Source organism: Molossus molossus, unplaced genomic scaffold (assembly GCF_014108415.1).
Source record: "Molossus molossus isolate mMolMol1 unplaced genomic scaffold, mMolMol1.p scaffold_m16_p_3, whole genome shotgun sequence".
Lineage (NCBI taxonomy): Eukaryota > Metazoa > Chordata > Mammalia > Chiroptera > Molossidae > Molossus > Molossus molossus.
In genome coordinates, this window is record NW_023425366.1 from 122408487 (window position 1) to 122427082 (window position 18596).

An 18596-nucleotide genomic window follows, 5' to 3' on the forward strand; every position below is an offset into this window, starting at 1 on the left:
TTGCTACTTCATAACTGTAATTTTGCTATTATGTCTTACGTGACCCCTGTGAAAGGGTTGTTTGACCCCGAAAGGGGTCACGACCCACAGGTTGAGAACTGCTGTCATACACCTTATTCTCTAGATCTCACTGAGTCACTACGGTGATGTTTCTAGATCACCGATGGAAATGGCAGGGACTGTAGGGACATTAGGAACATTTGGCCAAACCCCTCACTGCACTGAAGAGGGGAGCTCAGCAGCAGTAATTGTAGATGACCGCCAATCACCTAGAGAAGTCGAGTGCCTTTCATGCTGGGTGCCCCGGGAGCCATGAAGATGCCGCCCAGCAGGTGGCAGTAACAGTGGATCCGAAGGAACAAACCAGAGTGCAGACAGAGCCTCGATATCAACAGAGGCTCCCCCCCACACAAGTTCTACTTGTGGCTTTTGTTTTTGAGTTTGTATAAGATTTTAGCCGATGCTATCACCTGCCTGAGTTTCTTTTTACTCCTTTGTTGCCACGAAATTTCCAAGGAAGGAGAAAGGTACACGCAGTTTCCCCAGGACTTTCAGTTCATGCTCAATCACCTCTCCTTGTCTAATGTGCTGATATTTCTCAATGTCTACACTTGTCAAATCACATGAACAAACTCTAAATCCTTTCTACTACAAAGAGATACTATGATCTGTACAGGGAAAGGAGATTCAAATGGTTCTCGGCCATTTCTTTGATGACTAACTGGCATAAGATTTATCATTAGTGCAAGACCGACAGACTACTCCTTACGTGAACAGGCTCTCGATCAAGCGGAGGTTGGTGACAGCTTCTATGATCAGATTTCTGCGTTTCAGCAGTCGGTAGGTTTCATGGGGTTTGTCTTGGCCTGGGCCGTGCTTACCAGTCTTCTGGGAGCCGCTGCTCTCCTGGAACAGGGACCAGAAGCACAATACAATGGGCTCAACACAGTTTGGAGGGCCAGACACCACCCCTGTGGGCACACTTTCCCTCCTTATGGAATTTCTATGCCCATGTTTCAAGAAGGAAGCCAAGAGGACTATTTCCCCGACGAGATTCCACACCCCACTATTTCAACGCTTTGAATGAGCAAAGGCACCTGCCAGTAGCCGACCTGGGAATTGTATGAAGACCAGCTGGGTTCAGAACAGAATGAAAAGCATGTAACACAGCACCTCCTGAGGCAGCAGAAAGCATTCACTCTATCTTCTCTTGGTTCTTCCCCAAGAAACTGACATACGAGCACAGCTCCACATCACTCTGTTAAGCTTTTTCTCATTAAAAACTCTCAGCCACCTTATATTGCGGCTCCCATGCTACGGAAGAGGAGAGCAGGGCTCAGTGAGGTGATCACTCGACCAGGGTCCCAGAGCGCCAGGACAAGTGATGCCTCATGGGCTTCTGACGGCAAGTCCAGGAAGTCCCGGGACATCGCTCTGGGAGTAAAAGACTAGCCCAGGCCGGCTTCTGAGCCCAGAACAGGCTGCCCTCGGTAAATGAGGATGAGTGACGAGGGAAAGATGACGGGAGAAGATCTGGGTTCTCCCTCTTATCCCTGCCCACGTGCTCACTTCTCTCTTCATGGCTCCTCTCTGCCCTCCAGTAGCCTAAATAAACTTGTTCCATCAGCTCTCTCAGATCAAATATGGTACAGCTGACATGTGCCAACTCTAACATACTCCTCGCAAACCACTTGGCACAAATCAGCTCCACACAGCAGCCCAGGGCCTGTTCGGCTGGACGCCTCCTCGCTCGGAGAGGCGCCTGCAGGAGAATAAGAACTCGCTCGAGGAGGCTGCTCGGTGTCGGTGTCACGACAGATCACCTCCCTGCCTTCTGCTGGAGCTCTGGCGAGGCCCAGTTCTCTCATTCAGGCAGAAGGGCTCGAGGGGCGACAGGTCCAAAGATTCAAGAACGGGCCCACGAGTGGCAGAAAGGCCTTTGTTCTCTCTTGTATTTCAGAGCAAACACTTGGAGAAGCACCTGAGTAAATACGGCCACTTCCATGGGGCTGCTGGAGACAAAGAGGAAACGCGCTTTGCCAAGGGGCCAGCGGGTAGTGTAGTTCACGCCCCTCTTCTCAGCAAGTGTAAAAAAGGAATAGATCCTGCCACTGCTTTGGGAACAAATTTCTAAGAGGATGAGAAAGAGCTGAGCTGGGAAGCAAGCAACAGGAGTTCTGGTACCTGCAGGGAGATGCGTGGGCCTGATTGGAAGGGGGAGGGGGAGGGGGAGGAAGGCAGGTCAACCCCTGGGAACCTGCTAGGATCCACCTGCATGCAAGGTTCTTCATTAGAGACAATACCAATCACGACTTGATAGGGAGGAGTTACGGCATCCAATGACTAGGAAAGGGCAAAAGGTTTTAGAAAAATCCACAGAAAACCGTTACCACCCCACACCCTCCATCCCTTCTGCAGTAGGGAGAGTAACAGCACACACCTCCATACAGAAAGGGAGAAGCACGGGAGGGGGCGGGTCCTAATCCTCACTGTGTCGTGAACAGAGCAGGCACCTCACCTAATCCCAGAGCTGGCACTTATCTCGCAGGCCTGCTGTGCAGCCGGAATAAAACAGCGGAGACAGCATCCAAAGACACCCTGACCACAGCTCTGTTCTCTGCTGGGTGCCTCCTCCTCTGAACCTGTGCTTCTAGCCAGCAGGAGGTGCCACCAATATCTGAGGCACTTTCAGGTAACAAAGGACAATGAGCTGAATCATATGAGAAAGGGTCCTTGTGTCAACTGTCTTTCAGTCTAATTACACTGATGAAAAAGCATTGGTTTGATTGTACTGTGTCTTTAACCCTCTGACTTACAACAGTATCTGGCCCGAATGTGTCAACACAGGTTTATTTTCATTACATCTATTTTATGGTTTCTCTCTTTTTATGGTCACACTAGTGGCCTTTCCTGTAAAGCAGCTTCTCAGCTCTGGCACTGCGACCATTTCGGGCTGTGCTGCACATTCTGAGGTATGTAACAGTGTCCCTGGCCTCTACCTACTAGATGCCAGTAAGCACCCTCTCCCCCCACTCGGGACAATTAATAATAACTCCACACATTGCAAAGTGTCCCCTTGGGGGCAAAATCGGGCCAAAGTGAGAACTGATCTAAATTGGCCATATAAAATTTCTCTCCAAAACAAATTTAAGTAAAAAGGTGAACTGTTGGAAATTTAAAAACTCCAGATAACAGTGCAGGTGAGCTGTGGTGGGTGCAAGGCTGCGCGCAGGTGGCACGTGAATGAGCACAGCATCACTCCCAGAGCACCTGGCCCTGGCCTGGCACAGGCCAAGCACTTGGCATCTGATGCTGATTGTGTGTGTGTGTGTGTGTTTTTTAAAGAATAGTTGAGTTTTAGAGTGAGAGGAAGGGAGAGGGAGAAACACTGATGTGAGTGCAGTGCCTCCTGCACGCCCCCTAGTGGGATCAGACTGCAACCTGGGCATGTGCCTGGATCAGGAATCAAACTGGCAAACTTTCGGTGCACAGGCTGATGCCCAACCAACTTACCCACACTGACCAGGGCACTGTTGTGATTTTTTTAATCCTCACACAAGGATATTTTTCTATTTATTTTCAGATAGAGTGGGAGGTGAAGAAAGGAAGAAAGAGAAACATTGATGTGAGGGGGACATATCGACTGGTTGCCTCCTGCACAACCCTGACCAGGGCCAGGGACGAACTGCAACAGAGGTACGTGCCCTTGGCTGGAATTGAACCCGCGACTCTTTGATCCCCGGGCCAACACTCTACCGCTGAGCCAAACCGGCCAGGGCACTGTTGCTTCTTAAGCACAGAACTGACAAGGCTGTTGTCCACCTGCCACAGGCTGTTTGCTGGAGAAAATGCCCCTCACTGTGGGCGCTCACTCACCTTTGGGTTTTCAAGCCTGACCTCTTCGATCACAGCTATGTCGCCACTGTTACCGTCCACGCAGTGGGGGCCGAAGGCCACGCCGGGCTCTGAGGAGCTGCTGGTATCCAGGAGGCTGTCCCCCGCAGCAGGGCCCCGGCCGGCCTTCTCCTCCGCGGCTCCTGGAGAGCACGATGGCTGCTTCTTCAGTGGGTGCAGGTTCACCTTCCAGCCACCTGGAGGGCAGGGGTGGAGAATGAATGGTGGCCGTACCCAGGGGAGAGCGATGGAGGCGATTATCTCGGCAGGCCGGACCACGCCGGCCGATTCCAGGTGCTCAGTGAAGAGGAGGGCAGTGGCCGAGCAGCGTGGTGCCCCCTTAGCTGGACACCATACGTGCACATCTGTCATCAGTACCACCCTCCGCACATTAAAAAAATGTTTCTACAACTAAACTAAAAACCTGAGGGGTTTTTAGGTTGTTGGAGGGAAGGGACTGGAAAGTTTATGGAATTCCATCCCGTTAAAAGAGAAAACAGAAAACATTTGCCAAAGAGCCAGGAGCCAGACCACACGCGATGCCCTCTAAACTCATGCTGTGTCTGCGGCACCAACAGGTCCCGGAGTAGGACGGTGCCGAGAGCACCCAGCTGTCTGCTGGATGGGACGGCGGCAGCTCAGACCGAGGGCGCACACCCTGCCCGCCCCTGCCCCTGCCCAGGGGGCAGCCGTACCCTTGGTGGGGGTGGAGTGATGAGGGTGGGTCCCGAGACTGATGCTCGAGGATTTCACATCCCCCTGCGATCCTTTGCCTCTCCTCTTGTTGCCTCCGCTGCTGCCATCCTCCTCGCTGTCTGACTCAGAGAGGAACGTGTCCTCTCCTTCAGGCGGGAGGGACTCCTCCGGCACCGAGGCCAAGCTCACTGTGGCCAGCAGCTCGCTCCGGGCTTTCTCCCTTTCGTATTGCCGGCTTAGGTCGCTCTCCTCTGCAAACACGCAGGAGATATACTTGGTGGTCCGCTGCCGCCCTTCATCTTCCATGAATCCCTGGGAAGATGAGACGTGTTTACTTACATTTAAAAGGGGGTGCTGAAACACACAGGCATTCAGGTAACCTGTGGGTTGCGGTGTCTATTTCCTCATCATTCCTGCATTCCTGTGTCTCCTCCGCCACACTGCCTGGGCCCAGGTCAGGCCCCACCATGCTCCCGCACAGCTTCCTGCCTCGTCCCCCTCAACCCTCAGCTCCGGCTTCCACAGGCCGTCGGAGAGAGTTCTCTCAGTTGTGATCCTGAACGTGTGTCTGCTCTGAGACTGTGCTCCTGGAGGGCGGGGCCCTAACCTGGTCCTCCATGTGTCCCCAGTGCCTGGCTCAGGACTAAGCCCGAGGAAATAGTAAGCAGTGCGTGTCTGTATGTAAAACTTGGGGGTGTAGAACTGTTACCACACACTGGCGAGTCAGGGCCTAGGGCTCACCACCTCCATTCAGCCACTGCCATGGGGACTAATGATGAGGTCATCACCAACCCACATTCTATCTTCTAGATCAGAGAAGAAAAGGCTCTCCCAGGGTCCTCAACGTCAGAAAGAGTAACGCTTTTCATATACCAACCACATGTCAAGGACAATGACAAGTGCCCTGCAATCATTAGCTTGAGTCTAATGCTGCCTTCCAGCAAATGGCCAGAGCTCAGGAGAGTGTGAGGCACGAAGGGCTGGGAGAGCAGGTCTGAGTCTGCAAGGAGAGCACCAGGCTTGCGGTCGGCCAGCGCAGTGTCCCCAGGGGCTGGAGCGGGAGCACAGAAGGGAGGGCGGGCCTGTGGAGCCCTGGAGAGTGCCTGCTCTGTCTGAGGGGCGCTCGGATGCTGGCCAGCTGCAGCGGCTCCGCACTCGGGAGGAGGCTCCCCGTGCTGCCACATCTCCTGTTAGCTTTTCAATGCTGACCACTCCTTCAGTTTTTAAGAAATAAAAACCAACAAAGACCACAGTATTTGGCCCCCGGACAGCCATTTGCCTCTTTGACAGAGATGGCAGGCTGGTCTTGTTTTCTGACCCGCTGAGACACTGCTTCATAATCACACTGTGTGCATGTCCAGACAGTGAATTGTGCGGAGGACTCACGATGTTACCTTGACAACTTTGAATCTTTGAAGAAGACGACACAGCATTCTTGCTTCCAGCTTCCCCACATTCATGGCCACTCGGATTTCAGCTTGGGAAATTCCTTTCGTGCCTCTGCGCTCAACTGCGTGAAACAATACACTTGAACCCTAACCTTTGCAAAGGAGCCGTTCTGCACACATCAAGTCAATTCCCACCCACCTTTTAAAAGTAGACATTTCAGTGCAGTGAAACCAACAAGCAGAATAAAATAAATGCCTCCTCTCTCCCCTCCCAAGATTCTCTGAGTACCACCACTAAGAGCCAGTTAAGTGCTCACCATCCGAACATCAAGTATCAACTGCTAATCTACTAAGTTCCAGCACAGGAAGTTAGCTCTTTACCACGAATTGACTTTTTCAGATAAATGAAATGAACCGTTTTAAAAAGCATCAAAATAGCCCTGTCCGGTTTGGCTCAGCGGTTACAGCGTTGGCCTGCAGTCTGGAGAGACCCGGGTTTGGTTCCCGCTAAGGGCATGTACCTCAGTTGCAGTTTGTCCCCAGCCCTGGTTGAGTAGTGTGGGTGGCAACCACTTGATGTGTCCCTTTCACATTGATGTTTCTCTCTCTGTCTCTTCCTCTCTCTCCCTCCCACTCTCCCACTCTATCTGAACAAAAAATGAAAAAATGTCCTAAAAATGTCCTCGAGTGAGGATAAAAAACAAAAACAAAACAAAAAAATAAAAAGCATCAAAATAGCCTGGCCGTGTGGCTCAGTGGTTGAGTGTCGACCCATGCACCAAGAGGTCACCGGTTCAATTCTTGGTCAGGGCACGTGCCCAGGCTGTGGGCGCGATCCCCAGTGGGGGGCATGCAGGAGGCGGCCAATTGATGTTCTCTCTCATCGATGTTTCTGTCTTTCCCTCTCCCTTCCTCTCTCTCTAAAATCAATAAAGAAAAAAAATACTAGAAAATAACTAAAAAGCATCAAAATAATTTTTAATTAAGAACTTTTCAGTTTTCCCTGTCTTTCTTGTCAACTCAGAGGCACTGTGGACACCGATTACTGTCCTGTCCCGTCACAGCCATCAGCCAGCAGGGACTATGGAAGGAATGACGACGCCATGTGGCCCCGTCCAAACGACCAGCAGGTGGCTGTTTTAGCATTTGCTCCATCTAGTTTCTTGGCTCCTGTCCTTCTACAAGGTCACTGCCCAGTGCTATTATCATCTCTCTCTCCAAGAAGCCCTTTTAATTCACTGGGCTACTGGAGACTGGAAGCTCTAGGAGGGAGCCTGGCAGGAGCTGGGCAGGTGACAGGAGTCCCTTCAGTAAAATACACACACTGCAGGGCAGACTCTCTGGCAAAGCTCTCTGACTGCTCTGAAATATTTTCCCCTTTATTTCCTGATTCAGCACCCCCTTGAGGCTGTCAAGTAGAACCAATCTGGATAAAGGAGGTTTTGTATTGTGCATGTAAAAAAAAACCCTAGAATGAAGAGAGGCAACCAGAGGCTGTTCCCATGCTGAACCAGTAACACACTAATGGTGGGGTGAGAGTTCAGGGCAGCTTTTCCCAAACTTGGCTCCGAGGGCTCCATCCTGAGATGGGAACAGCGGGTGAACGGCCCGAACAGCCCTCCGACCACGCTGAGCCTACTTGCCAGCATCTGCACCTGTGGCTGAATCAGCTGTCCTGCAGTCATCTCACCCCCTCCCCCCCCCCCGCCAGGACCTGCGGCCACACCTTCCATGATGGGTCACTGCTGTGCCACACGAATTTTAGGGGATACAGAGGAAAGCTGAGGAACAAGGGGAGACATATTTTCCCCCTTTAGCACTGAATTCTCAGCCTGCAGGGACCCCAGGCCAGTTTACAAGATGGTAGGTGGCTCTCAGATCTTCAGGGAATAATACTAATAGCTTTGTTTTTAGTGCTTCCTATGTACCAGGCACTACACCAAATGTTTCCATCCTAGTCCTTGTTACATGCTATGGTGGATATTATTCCCATTTTGCAGAAGAGGGGACTGAGGTTTGGAGACCTTGCTAAAGCCACAGAGCTACCAAGTGGCAGAGCAAGGATTCATACTCAGATCTGATCCCAAAGCCTACACCCTTCAAGGGCACCATGGTGTTTCCTGCTGCGTTAGCGTCAAGAGCGGAGCCCTCTTTTGACGCACAGGCAAGACACTTCTCGCCTCAAGTGCTCAGGAACCGCACACAAGCAGGTGTGAGAACAGGACCTACTGAGTTCGTAGGTCTGCGTGAGCATGTCCCGCTCATACACGATGTCCACCAGAGGCACTGCCTTGGAGATGACCTCCTCGTCCTCGTCGTCGTCCTGGTCGTGGTCGTCCTCGACCTTGCGTTTAAATTCCTTCAGCAGCTTGAGGCAGCGCACCATGACGTCAGTCCCTGGGAACACAGGCCCGTTTTCCAGCAATCAGTGACACAGTGGTAGGGGGCGACCTCAGAGACAGACCCAGAGAAAGGTCAGACACAGCACGGAGTTTAGAACTTTTAAAACTGCACATCTTGGGGTATAAGACCTAAAAACTGGCTCCATAAAGCTGCCTTTTGTTTTTAAAATAATTAGTGAACAAAGAAATGCAATGAAAGGCATAATGAAGTGCCCTGTTGGTCCCATGAAACAGACAGCAGCCTTTTGCTTGAGGTAAGATCCATGCCTGTCTTTCCACTTCATCACCCCAGCCCCTAGAACAGTGCCTGGCACACACTAGACACACGAATAGTATTATTGAAAGAGTAAAAACCACCTTTTTCCGAGTAACCACTGCCAATAGAGTGGCCATTTTGGGAGGCCTTTAACCTAGTGAATCCAAGTGTGAAAACTTAGTCCAAGAAAACAGCTCAAAAAGAGGCGAAAGCTGCCACCACAACAGGCCCACACAGCACTGTGTAGCACTAGCTTTCATGAATGACACAGTACAACGCTGGCGGGGGACTAAGTGATGGTACCCGGAGAAGCCAGCACACACCGGGCTGGTGCCTGCCTTCAAACCATCACACTGCACCCACATTCAACCCCTAAGCACGATGCAGGAAAAACGACAGTGTGTGCCTATGGCTGGGACAGGAGAAAGGTACAAGGAAAAGCAAAAACGTCTCGACACTTTACGTGTGCTTATTAATAACACACTGGATCCTGACAACCCAATTTTCAGATGAAAAAACGGAGGTACGGGGGGTCAATGAATTTACTCAACAGCTTGCAAGGGACAGAAGCAAAGTTCCTGAGGCAGGATCACAGGTCCCCAATATGGGAGACATGATTCTGCACTGAGGTGTGGAGGCAGAATAATGCCCCTTGAGGATGTCCACGTCCTAAGTCCTGGAACCTATGAGCATGTTATCTTCTGTGGCAAGAGGGACTTACTTGCAGCTGTGATGAAGGCTTTTGTGTGGTGGTGGTGGTGGATCGTCTGATGGGCCAATGTAACAGCCCAGAGTCCTCGTCAGAGGGAGGCAGGAGAGTGACAGCTACGTCTGCTGGCTGTGAAGAGGGAGGCAGGGACCCTGAGCTAAGGAATGCAGGAAACTTCTAGAAACTGGAAAAGGCCAGGAAATGGGTTCTCTCCCAGAGCCTCCAGGAGCAACCCAGCCTGACTGTCACCCAGTGAGACCATTTCAGACTTCTGACCTCCAGCACTGTAAAATAATAAATTCCTGTTGCTTTAAGTCAGTTCGTTATGGTTGTTACAGCAGGGATACAGATGGTTTCTCCACCAGCTTTTGTCAGCACACCGAGGTGCAGATCCCTCACACCACCGCAAAGGGTGGCAACAAAGCGGGCCCGTGACCCAGCTGCCTGTGCAGGCGCTCTGGCCTCCGGGGCCTTCCTGGGGCCGAGACGACCACCACAGCCTGGAGCAACCAGGAGGAAAACCATGTGGACATGGGGACTCGGGCTCATATGTATGGGGAGAACTGTTTCAAGGCTCAGGTGACCAGGACTGGGTTCTCTCTTGAGAGGCAACTGTTGCCAACACACGGACAGAACACTGTCCACCAAGCCACTCCCCACTGGGCCTTCCCCCAGTCCTAACTTCAGCCCCAACCAACCCCGCACTCCCCATCTCGCTCCTAACATTGTGCTCACAAAGCAATCTGTGCTCCTGATAATGCAACTCCTACCATTTCTCGAATATGAGCGGTGTCCTGGGCACTGACCTCAGCTCTCCACGTGTCACACCAGCTAGTCCTCACCAGCCTCAGCGCTCGGTGCTACGACCCAGCCGCACTTAGAGAACATGAGCAGCTGAGGAATTTGCTCCCACCCATTAGCAAGTGAGGGGCTGGGTCTTACCAGGCAGTCTGCCTCAGAGCCCAGGCCCTAACCTTTGATGACATATAGCCCCTAATTGACAGCCGTCCATGTAACCGAGAACAACGGTGACCTGGGGCCAGGGACATTGGCTTCCGGGTGAGGAGGAACACGACACGCCACTTAGCAGAGCAGACCCACACACTCAGCAAGAGCCTGATGTTGTTTCTTCCACTCCTTTCAACTTCCTTAAGGAGCTCATTAGCCAAGAAGATACACAGAACAGCCCTCCAAACAAACACAAGTGGAAGAGGAGAAACGTTACTATACACTCAGGGTCTCAAAGCGCAACCAGGGAAATCCCTCCACCTCCGAAGCCTCTGCTCTGCACAGGACCAAGGCAGCAACTTCCCACCCCTCTGCTCCAGCGCGGCCGCCAGTCCCGCCAGGGCCTCTCCATGGCCCAGCGCCTCCCTGCCAACAGCCAGGCAGATGGACGGTCAGCAGTGTGTGGAAAGACGGGCTTTGGGGCCAGGAACATGTGGGTCCACTTCAGCTGTACAATCTCTCATTTCTGTGATTTCGGGGAACTGACAGCATAGAATTGTTTTCTACTCAAAAGAATGAGATGACCACATTCTCCACTTCACAGGTCAGTGTCAGGATGGTCCCAGGTAACATCTGCACAGACTGGCACGCAGCAGTCATTCGCCCTAACGCCAGCGTTGCTGGGGGCAGGGGCGTTCCATGAAGTGAGCGCCCTGCAAGCCTCACCCTCTCAGGCTGGCAGGGGCTGCCCAGATGTGGAGCCGAGGCAGACAGCTTAGGTGACTTGCTCAAAGTGACGGAGCTGTGGGACGGCAGAGCTAGTTTTGAGCCCAGGCTGTGTGAGTTTTCTTAATGAAAGAGCCAGCACCTGGCACAGTCCAGGCTTGACAAATTAGTTGAATTGAAGAGAGTTGGCCCCAGCCCTGGCTGGTATGGCTGAGCATAATCCAGTGCACCAGAAGGTTGCTGGTGGGATTTTCGGTCAGGGTTGTGGGTTCGATCCCTGGTTGGGTATGTACGGGATCGATGTTTCTCTCTCCCTTCCTCTTTCTGTAAATCTATAAAAAGATATGAAAAACAAAGACACTTGGCCCCTTCTCGCCAGGCAGGAAAGCCTCATGGCTGCCTGAGGCAGTGGTGGCCTGGCTCCTGGAAACACGTGGGCACTCGCCCCTCCTCCGGTCCTGCACACGGGGTCCAGGAAGGCCGGGGCAGGCAGGCTGCTGGCCGGGGCGCGGGCGCTGAGAATGACACAGGCCTGAGCGGCTCCCTCTGATCACACTGCGCACCGAGTCTGAGGACAGAGAGTGTCGACTTGGGAGACAAGTCTCGCACACCTCGAGCGGAGGGTGGTCTCAAGCACCCCGGGCGGGGCCTGGTGCGAGGCTATGGGCGAGGTTGGGGCCACAGGGTCCGCAGCCCTGCCCACCCCAGATCCCACAGCTCACAGCTGCCTCCTCTGCGGGCAGCCAACCGCACTGACATTCTTCTGTAGCCGTCCGACGAGGAAACCCCGACCACTTACCCAAGCCGTGCCTGTCTCTAGTCCTTCTCCACATACAGACCTCAGAGACATGTCCCTCTCCCCATGCCACGTCGTATGTGTCTTTACTTCAGGCAGCGTGCCGGGGCTGGTGTGTGAACCTGGGCAAGCCGGCTGCCCTCCCTCAGCCTCAACAGCCTTGCCTATAACTAGGGCTAATGACAATGTCCAGCCCTACGGGTGTGGGGAGAACAGCCAGGAGAAGGCAGGAAAGGATGAACAAAGTGCGGGCTGTGCTTCATGGCTCCAGGCGACGTGGTCAGTTTCACTGGCCTTTTATCACAGTCCTAGAGTTTTATCGGCCTCAGAATTTCAACTTTTATTATTAAAATCCCTTCAGCTCATACTTGCCTTTTATGAGAAGCCTGTTCCAGATCATAAGCAGCAGAAAGGGTGAGAGCGAGACCCCGGTCGACACGCTCAGGTGGGGTGAATACAGCGCCCCCCCCCCCCCCCGGCTGCCACCTCGGTGACCTGCAAGCCTCCGGAAGGATCGCCGGCCCGTTAAAGGCAACCCTGACTACTGGGTGCAGGGCTTTCTTTCCAGGAACAAACGGCAGGAGAGACAACCAGATCACTGCACAGGCTTTCAAGCACACGGGACTTCAGGCATTTAAAAATGTGGTGTGCTCACGTCAGCAGCTAGACACCGAAGAATCATGCAGTTCTGTTATGTCAAAGATCCAGGTCCTGCTAGCACGAGGAAAGGATGGAAAGGATGGCTTAACTTAGACGTTCTGAAGGCCCACAGAAGGGAAGGGGTGAATCTGAACTGAGCTCCTAGCACAAACCAGGCCCTGGGTCAGGTGTTTTCAGAAGCTATTTTATTTTATTATCACGTGGATTCTGCATGTTTTTTTTAATACTCAATTGAGGACACTTTTCCATTTTTTTGTTCAGATATAGTGGGATGGAAATAGAGGAAGAGAGAGAGAGAGAGATTGGCGTGAAAGGGACACATCGAGTGGTGCCTCCCGCACAACCCAACCAGGGCCGGGGATGAACTGCAACCAAGGTACATGCCCTTAGCGGGAACCGAACCCGGGTCTCTCTGGACCGCAGGCCCACGCTCTAACCACTGAGCAAAACTGGCCAGGGCGATTCTGCACGTTTTTATTGCCATTTTAAGAGAAAAGAAACTGAAGCTCAGAGGGGTGGAGGGATCTAACTGATGTCTTGGACCGAGCAAGTGGCCGGCCCTTCTTCTACAGTAGGCTACCTGGCCAGGCTAGAACTTCACATTTTTATCAGAAAGCACTGTCTGGTGTAAAGGAAAACCCAGAGTGGCTGTGAAGCGGAACCCATAAGGGCCTGTGTTTCTCACACTTCCAGTGAAGACTCGCCCGGCCTCCGAGCAGAATGGTATGCACAAGTAGGGTCCATCACCCTGAGAGAGAACAAAAGCAAGGCAGGAACAGGGAGCACTGGGCGACCTCGTCCTAAGGAGTCGCTAGCCAAGGGGAAGGCCTACTGGTGAGCCAGGCAGATGTTAGAAAATTCAGTGTTATTCCCCTCCCCCCAACACACACACACACACACACACACACACACACACACACAATTCTGAACAATGGCCAGGCTGGTCAGTGCTAAGGAGTCACTTAGAGTCTGGACTTCGAAATGATAAGCCAGCCAAGGGGACAATCTGAGGAGATGACTACCATGGGTAACTGCAGAGAGGCCTGACCAGGGGCTGGAAGCATAGACTTCAGGGCCCCCAGAATGATGGAGGAGGGTGCTGCAGCCCCCACTCCAGGGTGATGGAACAGGTTGAAAGTATGGGCTCTGGAGACAGACTGTCTGGTGTGAACCTGCCTCTGCCACTCACTGGAGGAATAACCATGGCTAAGTGGAATGACCTCTCTGTGCCTCAGGGTGCTCAGCTATAGAATGGGGACAAGAATAGCATCTTTCTCAGAGTGCTCAGGACGGCGCCTGGCACACAAGCAATGCTCAATAAGCAGTGCTGGATTCTGCATTTATCACTGCTGTTATAATTACTACGACCTTGGAAGAACACAGCTTTTGAGGATCAAGAGTCATATATAATCAAACAAATGAAAATGTTGAGTACATTGTCCAGGGCCTTTAATTCAGTTTCACAGCATTTATTCTGTGTTGGGCCCAGAACACACAGAGACAAATGAGACAGGGTCCCTCTCCTGCAAAGGGTCGCATCTGAGACAGAGGCCTGGGCTTCATACAGGCCTGGGTTAGGTTCTGGCTCTATCCTGGGTAAGCTACTTCTTTCTCTGAGGCTCAGGCTCCTCACCTATAAACCAGGGGTAATTCTAACAGCATGTTTAGACTAACCTGGGGTGAGGACTGCAGGGCAAATGCATGAAGTGCTGAGCGTGCGAGCTGGCTGGGTGACCACTGAGAAGTCAGCTGCAGTGCTCAGGGCTTTACTGCCAGCGCACACTGGGCTGGTGACCAAAAAGGAGGCAGGATGGGCGGCCAGGGGAAGGCAGAGAGGGGAGGTGGCTTTTGGGCGGGATTTTAAAGGGCACATAAGAATGGTCTCAGCAGAAGAGGACAGGCATTCCAGGCAGGAGGAAGGACACTGGCAAAAGCACAGAGGAGGGAAAGACAGGCCCATTTGGGAAAGTGATGGTTTTTATTTTATTATTGTACTATTTATCTTAATTATTAATGCCAGTAACTACTTTTCATTTTTCAGCCAGTGTCCTTTAGTCAACTGTTATTTTTAACTTAGAGATTTCACACTGTTTTTAACTGTTTTCTCCCTAGCACCATTATTGTTCTAGGCTTTAAACTTTCCTGACAATCTATTTCTGTCTATGTTTATGCTCAGTCTTTATCCTTTTGTATTTCTAGTCTTCATTCTTCTTTTTTTTTTTTTGTGGTACGTGACCCTAGCAGGAACTGAACCCGGGACTCTCTGGTCCGCAGGCCGACGCTCAACCGCTGAGCCAAACTGGCCAGGGCCCTATTCTTCATTCTTTTTCATTCCAGTTTTCTGGTTTCAAAGCTCTTTTCTGGACCTTTCATTTTATTGCATTTTAGTCTTTCTTAATATGGCTCATTTCTCCTTTTTCTTAGCTTGTATACTTTAATCTGACTAATATTTTAAATGTATCCTTTTGTCATTTTAATGATCTTAATTTAGTTTGCTGTACCCTGTTACCCGTTTCTTGGTTTTATTTTTTATTTATTTTTCATTTTTATGGCTTTATTGGAATATAATTTACACACTATACAATTCACCCATCTTTTAAAATTAAATTGATTGGGGTGACATTGGTTAATAGGATCATATAGGTTTCAAGTGTGCATTCACCCATTTAAAGTATACAAGCCAATGGTTATTTAGTATGTTTCCAAGTATGTATACCTGCCACCATCACCTCTGTGGGTGAGAGGGGGCCACATGTTAACCTGACAAGCTCAGGGAGACCTGTGTGGCGGCCTTACAGAGTCAGAGACCTAAAGTAATCACATAGGATGGTCTGAGATTAAAACTTTCTAACTAAATGCAGTTCATGACTAGCCTAGTCATGTCCTAGGCTAGTATTTTTCTCTAACAAAGGTCAACCTTTACCTTAACTGAGTCTGTCTATAGTCTTTTTTTTTTTTTTTAATCTACATAATATACCTTTGGAATATCAAAACACAACCACCAGGCCAGAACAAGGACCACAAATCCCCTCATTGTTATTATGATCACGTTAATTGTTAACTACCCTATACCCGCCTATGTAAAAGAAGTATGTGTCTACCTTTCACTTTTTATTCAATCCCAGGGAGTTCCTGCTTCCCTAATCTATCACCAATTAATTAATTTCATGGAACCCTTTAAATTAAATTGTGCCTCCCACTTTGATGGTAATGTATAAAATAAGGTGCAAAACTGCCCTTCTCTGGAGCAATATCTCAATTCGTTGAGATTTTGCTTCCCAGCAGTTGTGGACAGTTTGGCTGAAATAAATTCACAGAAATTCTTTACAGGTTTGAATGTTTCTTCTGTTGACACCTTGAGATTTTGCTTCCCGGCAACTGTCGTCAGTTTGGCTCATACTCATAAAAATTTGTGCAGGTCAGATGTTTCTTTGACAATTTTCAGATAAGTTCAGGGCGCACTGCCAGCTCATTGCGGGGATTCTAATCCATTTACTTAGATCTTAAATTTCTGTCAACAATGCTTAATGGCTTTCATTCTATACTTCTTTTATTTATTCTTAAGTATTTTATTCTTTTTAAATAAGAACACTGATTCCTGCTGCCCCCTCACTGGGGATCGGGCCCACAACCTGGGCATGTGCCCTGACCGGGAATCGAACCTATGACCTCTTGGTGCATGGGTCGATGCTCAACCACTGAGCCACACCGGCTGGGCAATGCTATTGTTTTCTTAATTTCATTTTTGAGTTGTTCATTTACCAATGTATAGAAATACAATTGATCTTTGTATATTCATCTTGTTTTCTGCAAATCTGGTTGAACTGGATTTTTATTTTTTTAAGAATCCGGGGGTAACAGCTGTGGAAGAATCCACATCATAAACAGACCCACCCTCATCCTCTGCCAAGCTGACTGCCTACTCACTGAGCCTGGGAAACCTGCTCCAAGGACTGCCTCAGGCATCAGCCACAGGAACGGGAGCTCCACTCTGTCCACTGCTCCAATGTGACCCTCTGCTGAGGAAGGGCAAAGTTATCTTCCATTTCTCTTCTCACCTTTTCTCAGCACCATTTAATAAACACAGAGTGGCTGGTACGCACTTGAATAAAAGAATCCACATTTGCACAACGGATCAGTTCAGGTTGACTGTTTTCATTACCTAGGTGTTTTTGCTTTTTGCAAAACAGATCACTGTGGCTTTCTGTAATGCATTTGGAATATGCCTAAGTCCAAGCTCTTTGTTTATGGGGTTTTAGAAACAACTCATTCATATCCAGGCACACCTGTAAACTTACATGAAGTAATACATCATCTTTATTTATTAAGTCTAGTCTACTCCAGAATGCCTTAGAGGGAAGGTTTGATGTTAATTTTGCCAACTGGGACGACATAGCTCAAGGCGAAAACAGACTAACACTGCATTTATCCCTTGTCTCCAGCACAGGGAAGTAACTGAAGTGGCACCTAATTAAATTACATTTGCTAAACATTTACTCAGCACCTGCTCTGTTCCAAGCAGACACTGCACAGGCATTAAGGACAGAAAGTACGAGAGGTGTGGCCACCACCTTCACGACCTAGTTGGAAAACAGCTGCACTAATAACCGAGACACAGTGTAACCCGGGATGTGAGGGGAATGCTGACACTGAGCCTGAGCAGCAGAGACGTGGGTAACAAGATTACCGTGGGAAGGAGATGAGCCTCCTAAAGAGTCAGAATGGACTCACTGTGCATGTGTGTGACAGTCTAAAAATTCTAATGGTCACTGTCAGGGTGCCTGCATAAGGAGCTGAAGCCACCAGTCTCCTTAGTGCTCAGGCTGTGCTCTGAGGCATGCGGACCCTCCTGAGAGGCTCACCTTCCCGGCACCAGACTTCAAGGTAAACAGTACCACTCACTGCGGGACAGGCCCTATGAGCATGAACATACCTTCAAGGTCAGGCGGATGACGTACCAGAGTGAAGACAGCTGTGGGTTCCATAGCAGGAAGCAGGGCGCCATCAATAAATGGGCAAAGTGGGCCCACAGAAAAGGGGAAAGCACCTCTCTGCCTTGCCAACTGCTATGGAAACAATGCAGTTCAATGTTGCCTAATCTTATTTTTACAGACACATTGAAAGACTGACTTTTTAGGTAAAATTTCTGATTTTTAAATGCCAGAAACGAAATCAATTAAAATAAACATTGTGAGCCAAACAAAATACATTGCTGGACATGGCCACCAGCTATGGCCACTGCTGTGCGTACACAGTCTCCCTGAAGACCCACAGCATTCTGGAAAGTTGTATTATTATCCCCGATAATCCTGATGAGAAAACTGAGGTATAGAGAGGTCACTGCCCCAACAGGAAAGGACAGAACAAGAATTCTAGCCCAGGGCTGTCTTATAGCCAAGTGACTAGTTTGCATTTCCAGGGACCTGAAGCCTGGAAGAAGCTTTGTTCCACAGTCGCCTGCCCATCAAGAAAGGTTCTTTAATGGTATGTCCTTTTTAACTTCTCTTTACTTTAAAAATAAAATTTCTTGTCTGTTTTTAATGCCTTTCTTGCAATAGGCCAGGAAGCAAAAATGACTATTTTAAGCATTCAGATAATCATACTTCCGAGTCAAAGCTGGGGGATCCTCTAACAGTTAAGCCCCTGGCACACCGTTCAGTTCCTGGAACCTTTTCTTCCCCACCACAGGACCAGCAGTATTTCCTACCTACTTAATGGCTGATGCCACCCACTCCTTCCCGAGGGAGTCTAATCATTCAACCAGGCCCACGTTTACGTAGCACTGCAGGGACTCGAAGGTGAGGTCTGCTCTGGAGGGGCTTCCCTACCTCCGATGCATGCCTCCCTTAGTTTATGCACCTGTTGTATAGTATCCCTGTGTCACCAACTCCTCCACAAGACTTTTCTCAGGCACAGGGAAGCCACCCAGGGTGGGCAGTGATTCCACTAACTAAGTGAGGAAATAAAGGAAGAGACAGAGTTCCCTCAGACTGGTATTTCACAAACACTCAACAAATATGAACGCCTCCCTCCTGGAGGCAGAGCTAAGTGTTGGGCCTGTCCTCAGTGAACACACGTTCTCCTGAGCCAGTCTCCATGAGACATTTCCTATGCTGACAAA

General features: G+C 50.2%; 1 protein-coding gene across 2 annotated transcripts in view; it reads right to left on the reverse strand.

The window, feature by feature from the left end:
* GTF3C1 (general transcription factor IIIC subunit 1) overlaps nt 1–18596 on the reverse strand; it is a 71898-nt gene that overhangs the window by 34946 nt on the left and 18356 nt on the right. For both annotated transcript variants that reach the window (XM_036278983.1, XM_036278984.1), the window contains exons 7-11: nt 8208–8375; nt 5985–6100; nt 4590–4902; nt 3877–4091; nt 770–906 (exon numbers count right to left, since the gene is read on the reverse strand). In XM_036278983.1, coding sequence (XP_036134876.1) covers nt 770–906; nt 3877–4091; nt 4590–4902; nt 5985–6100; nt 8208–8375 — 949 coding nt within the window. The remainder of the gene's footprint in view (nt 1–769; nt 907–3876; nt 4092–4589; nt 4903–5984; nt 6101–8207; nt 8376–18596) is intronic.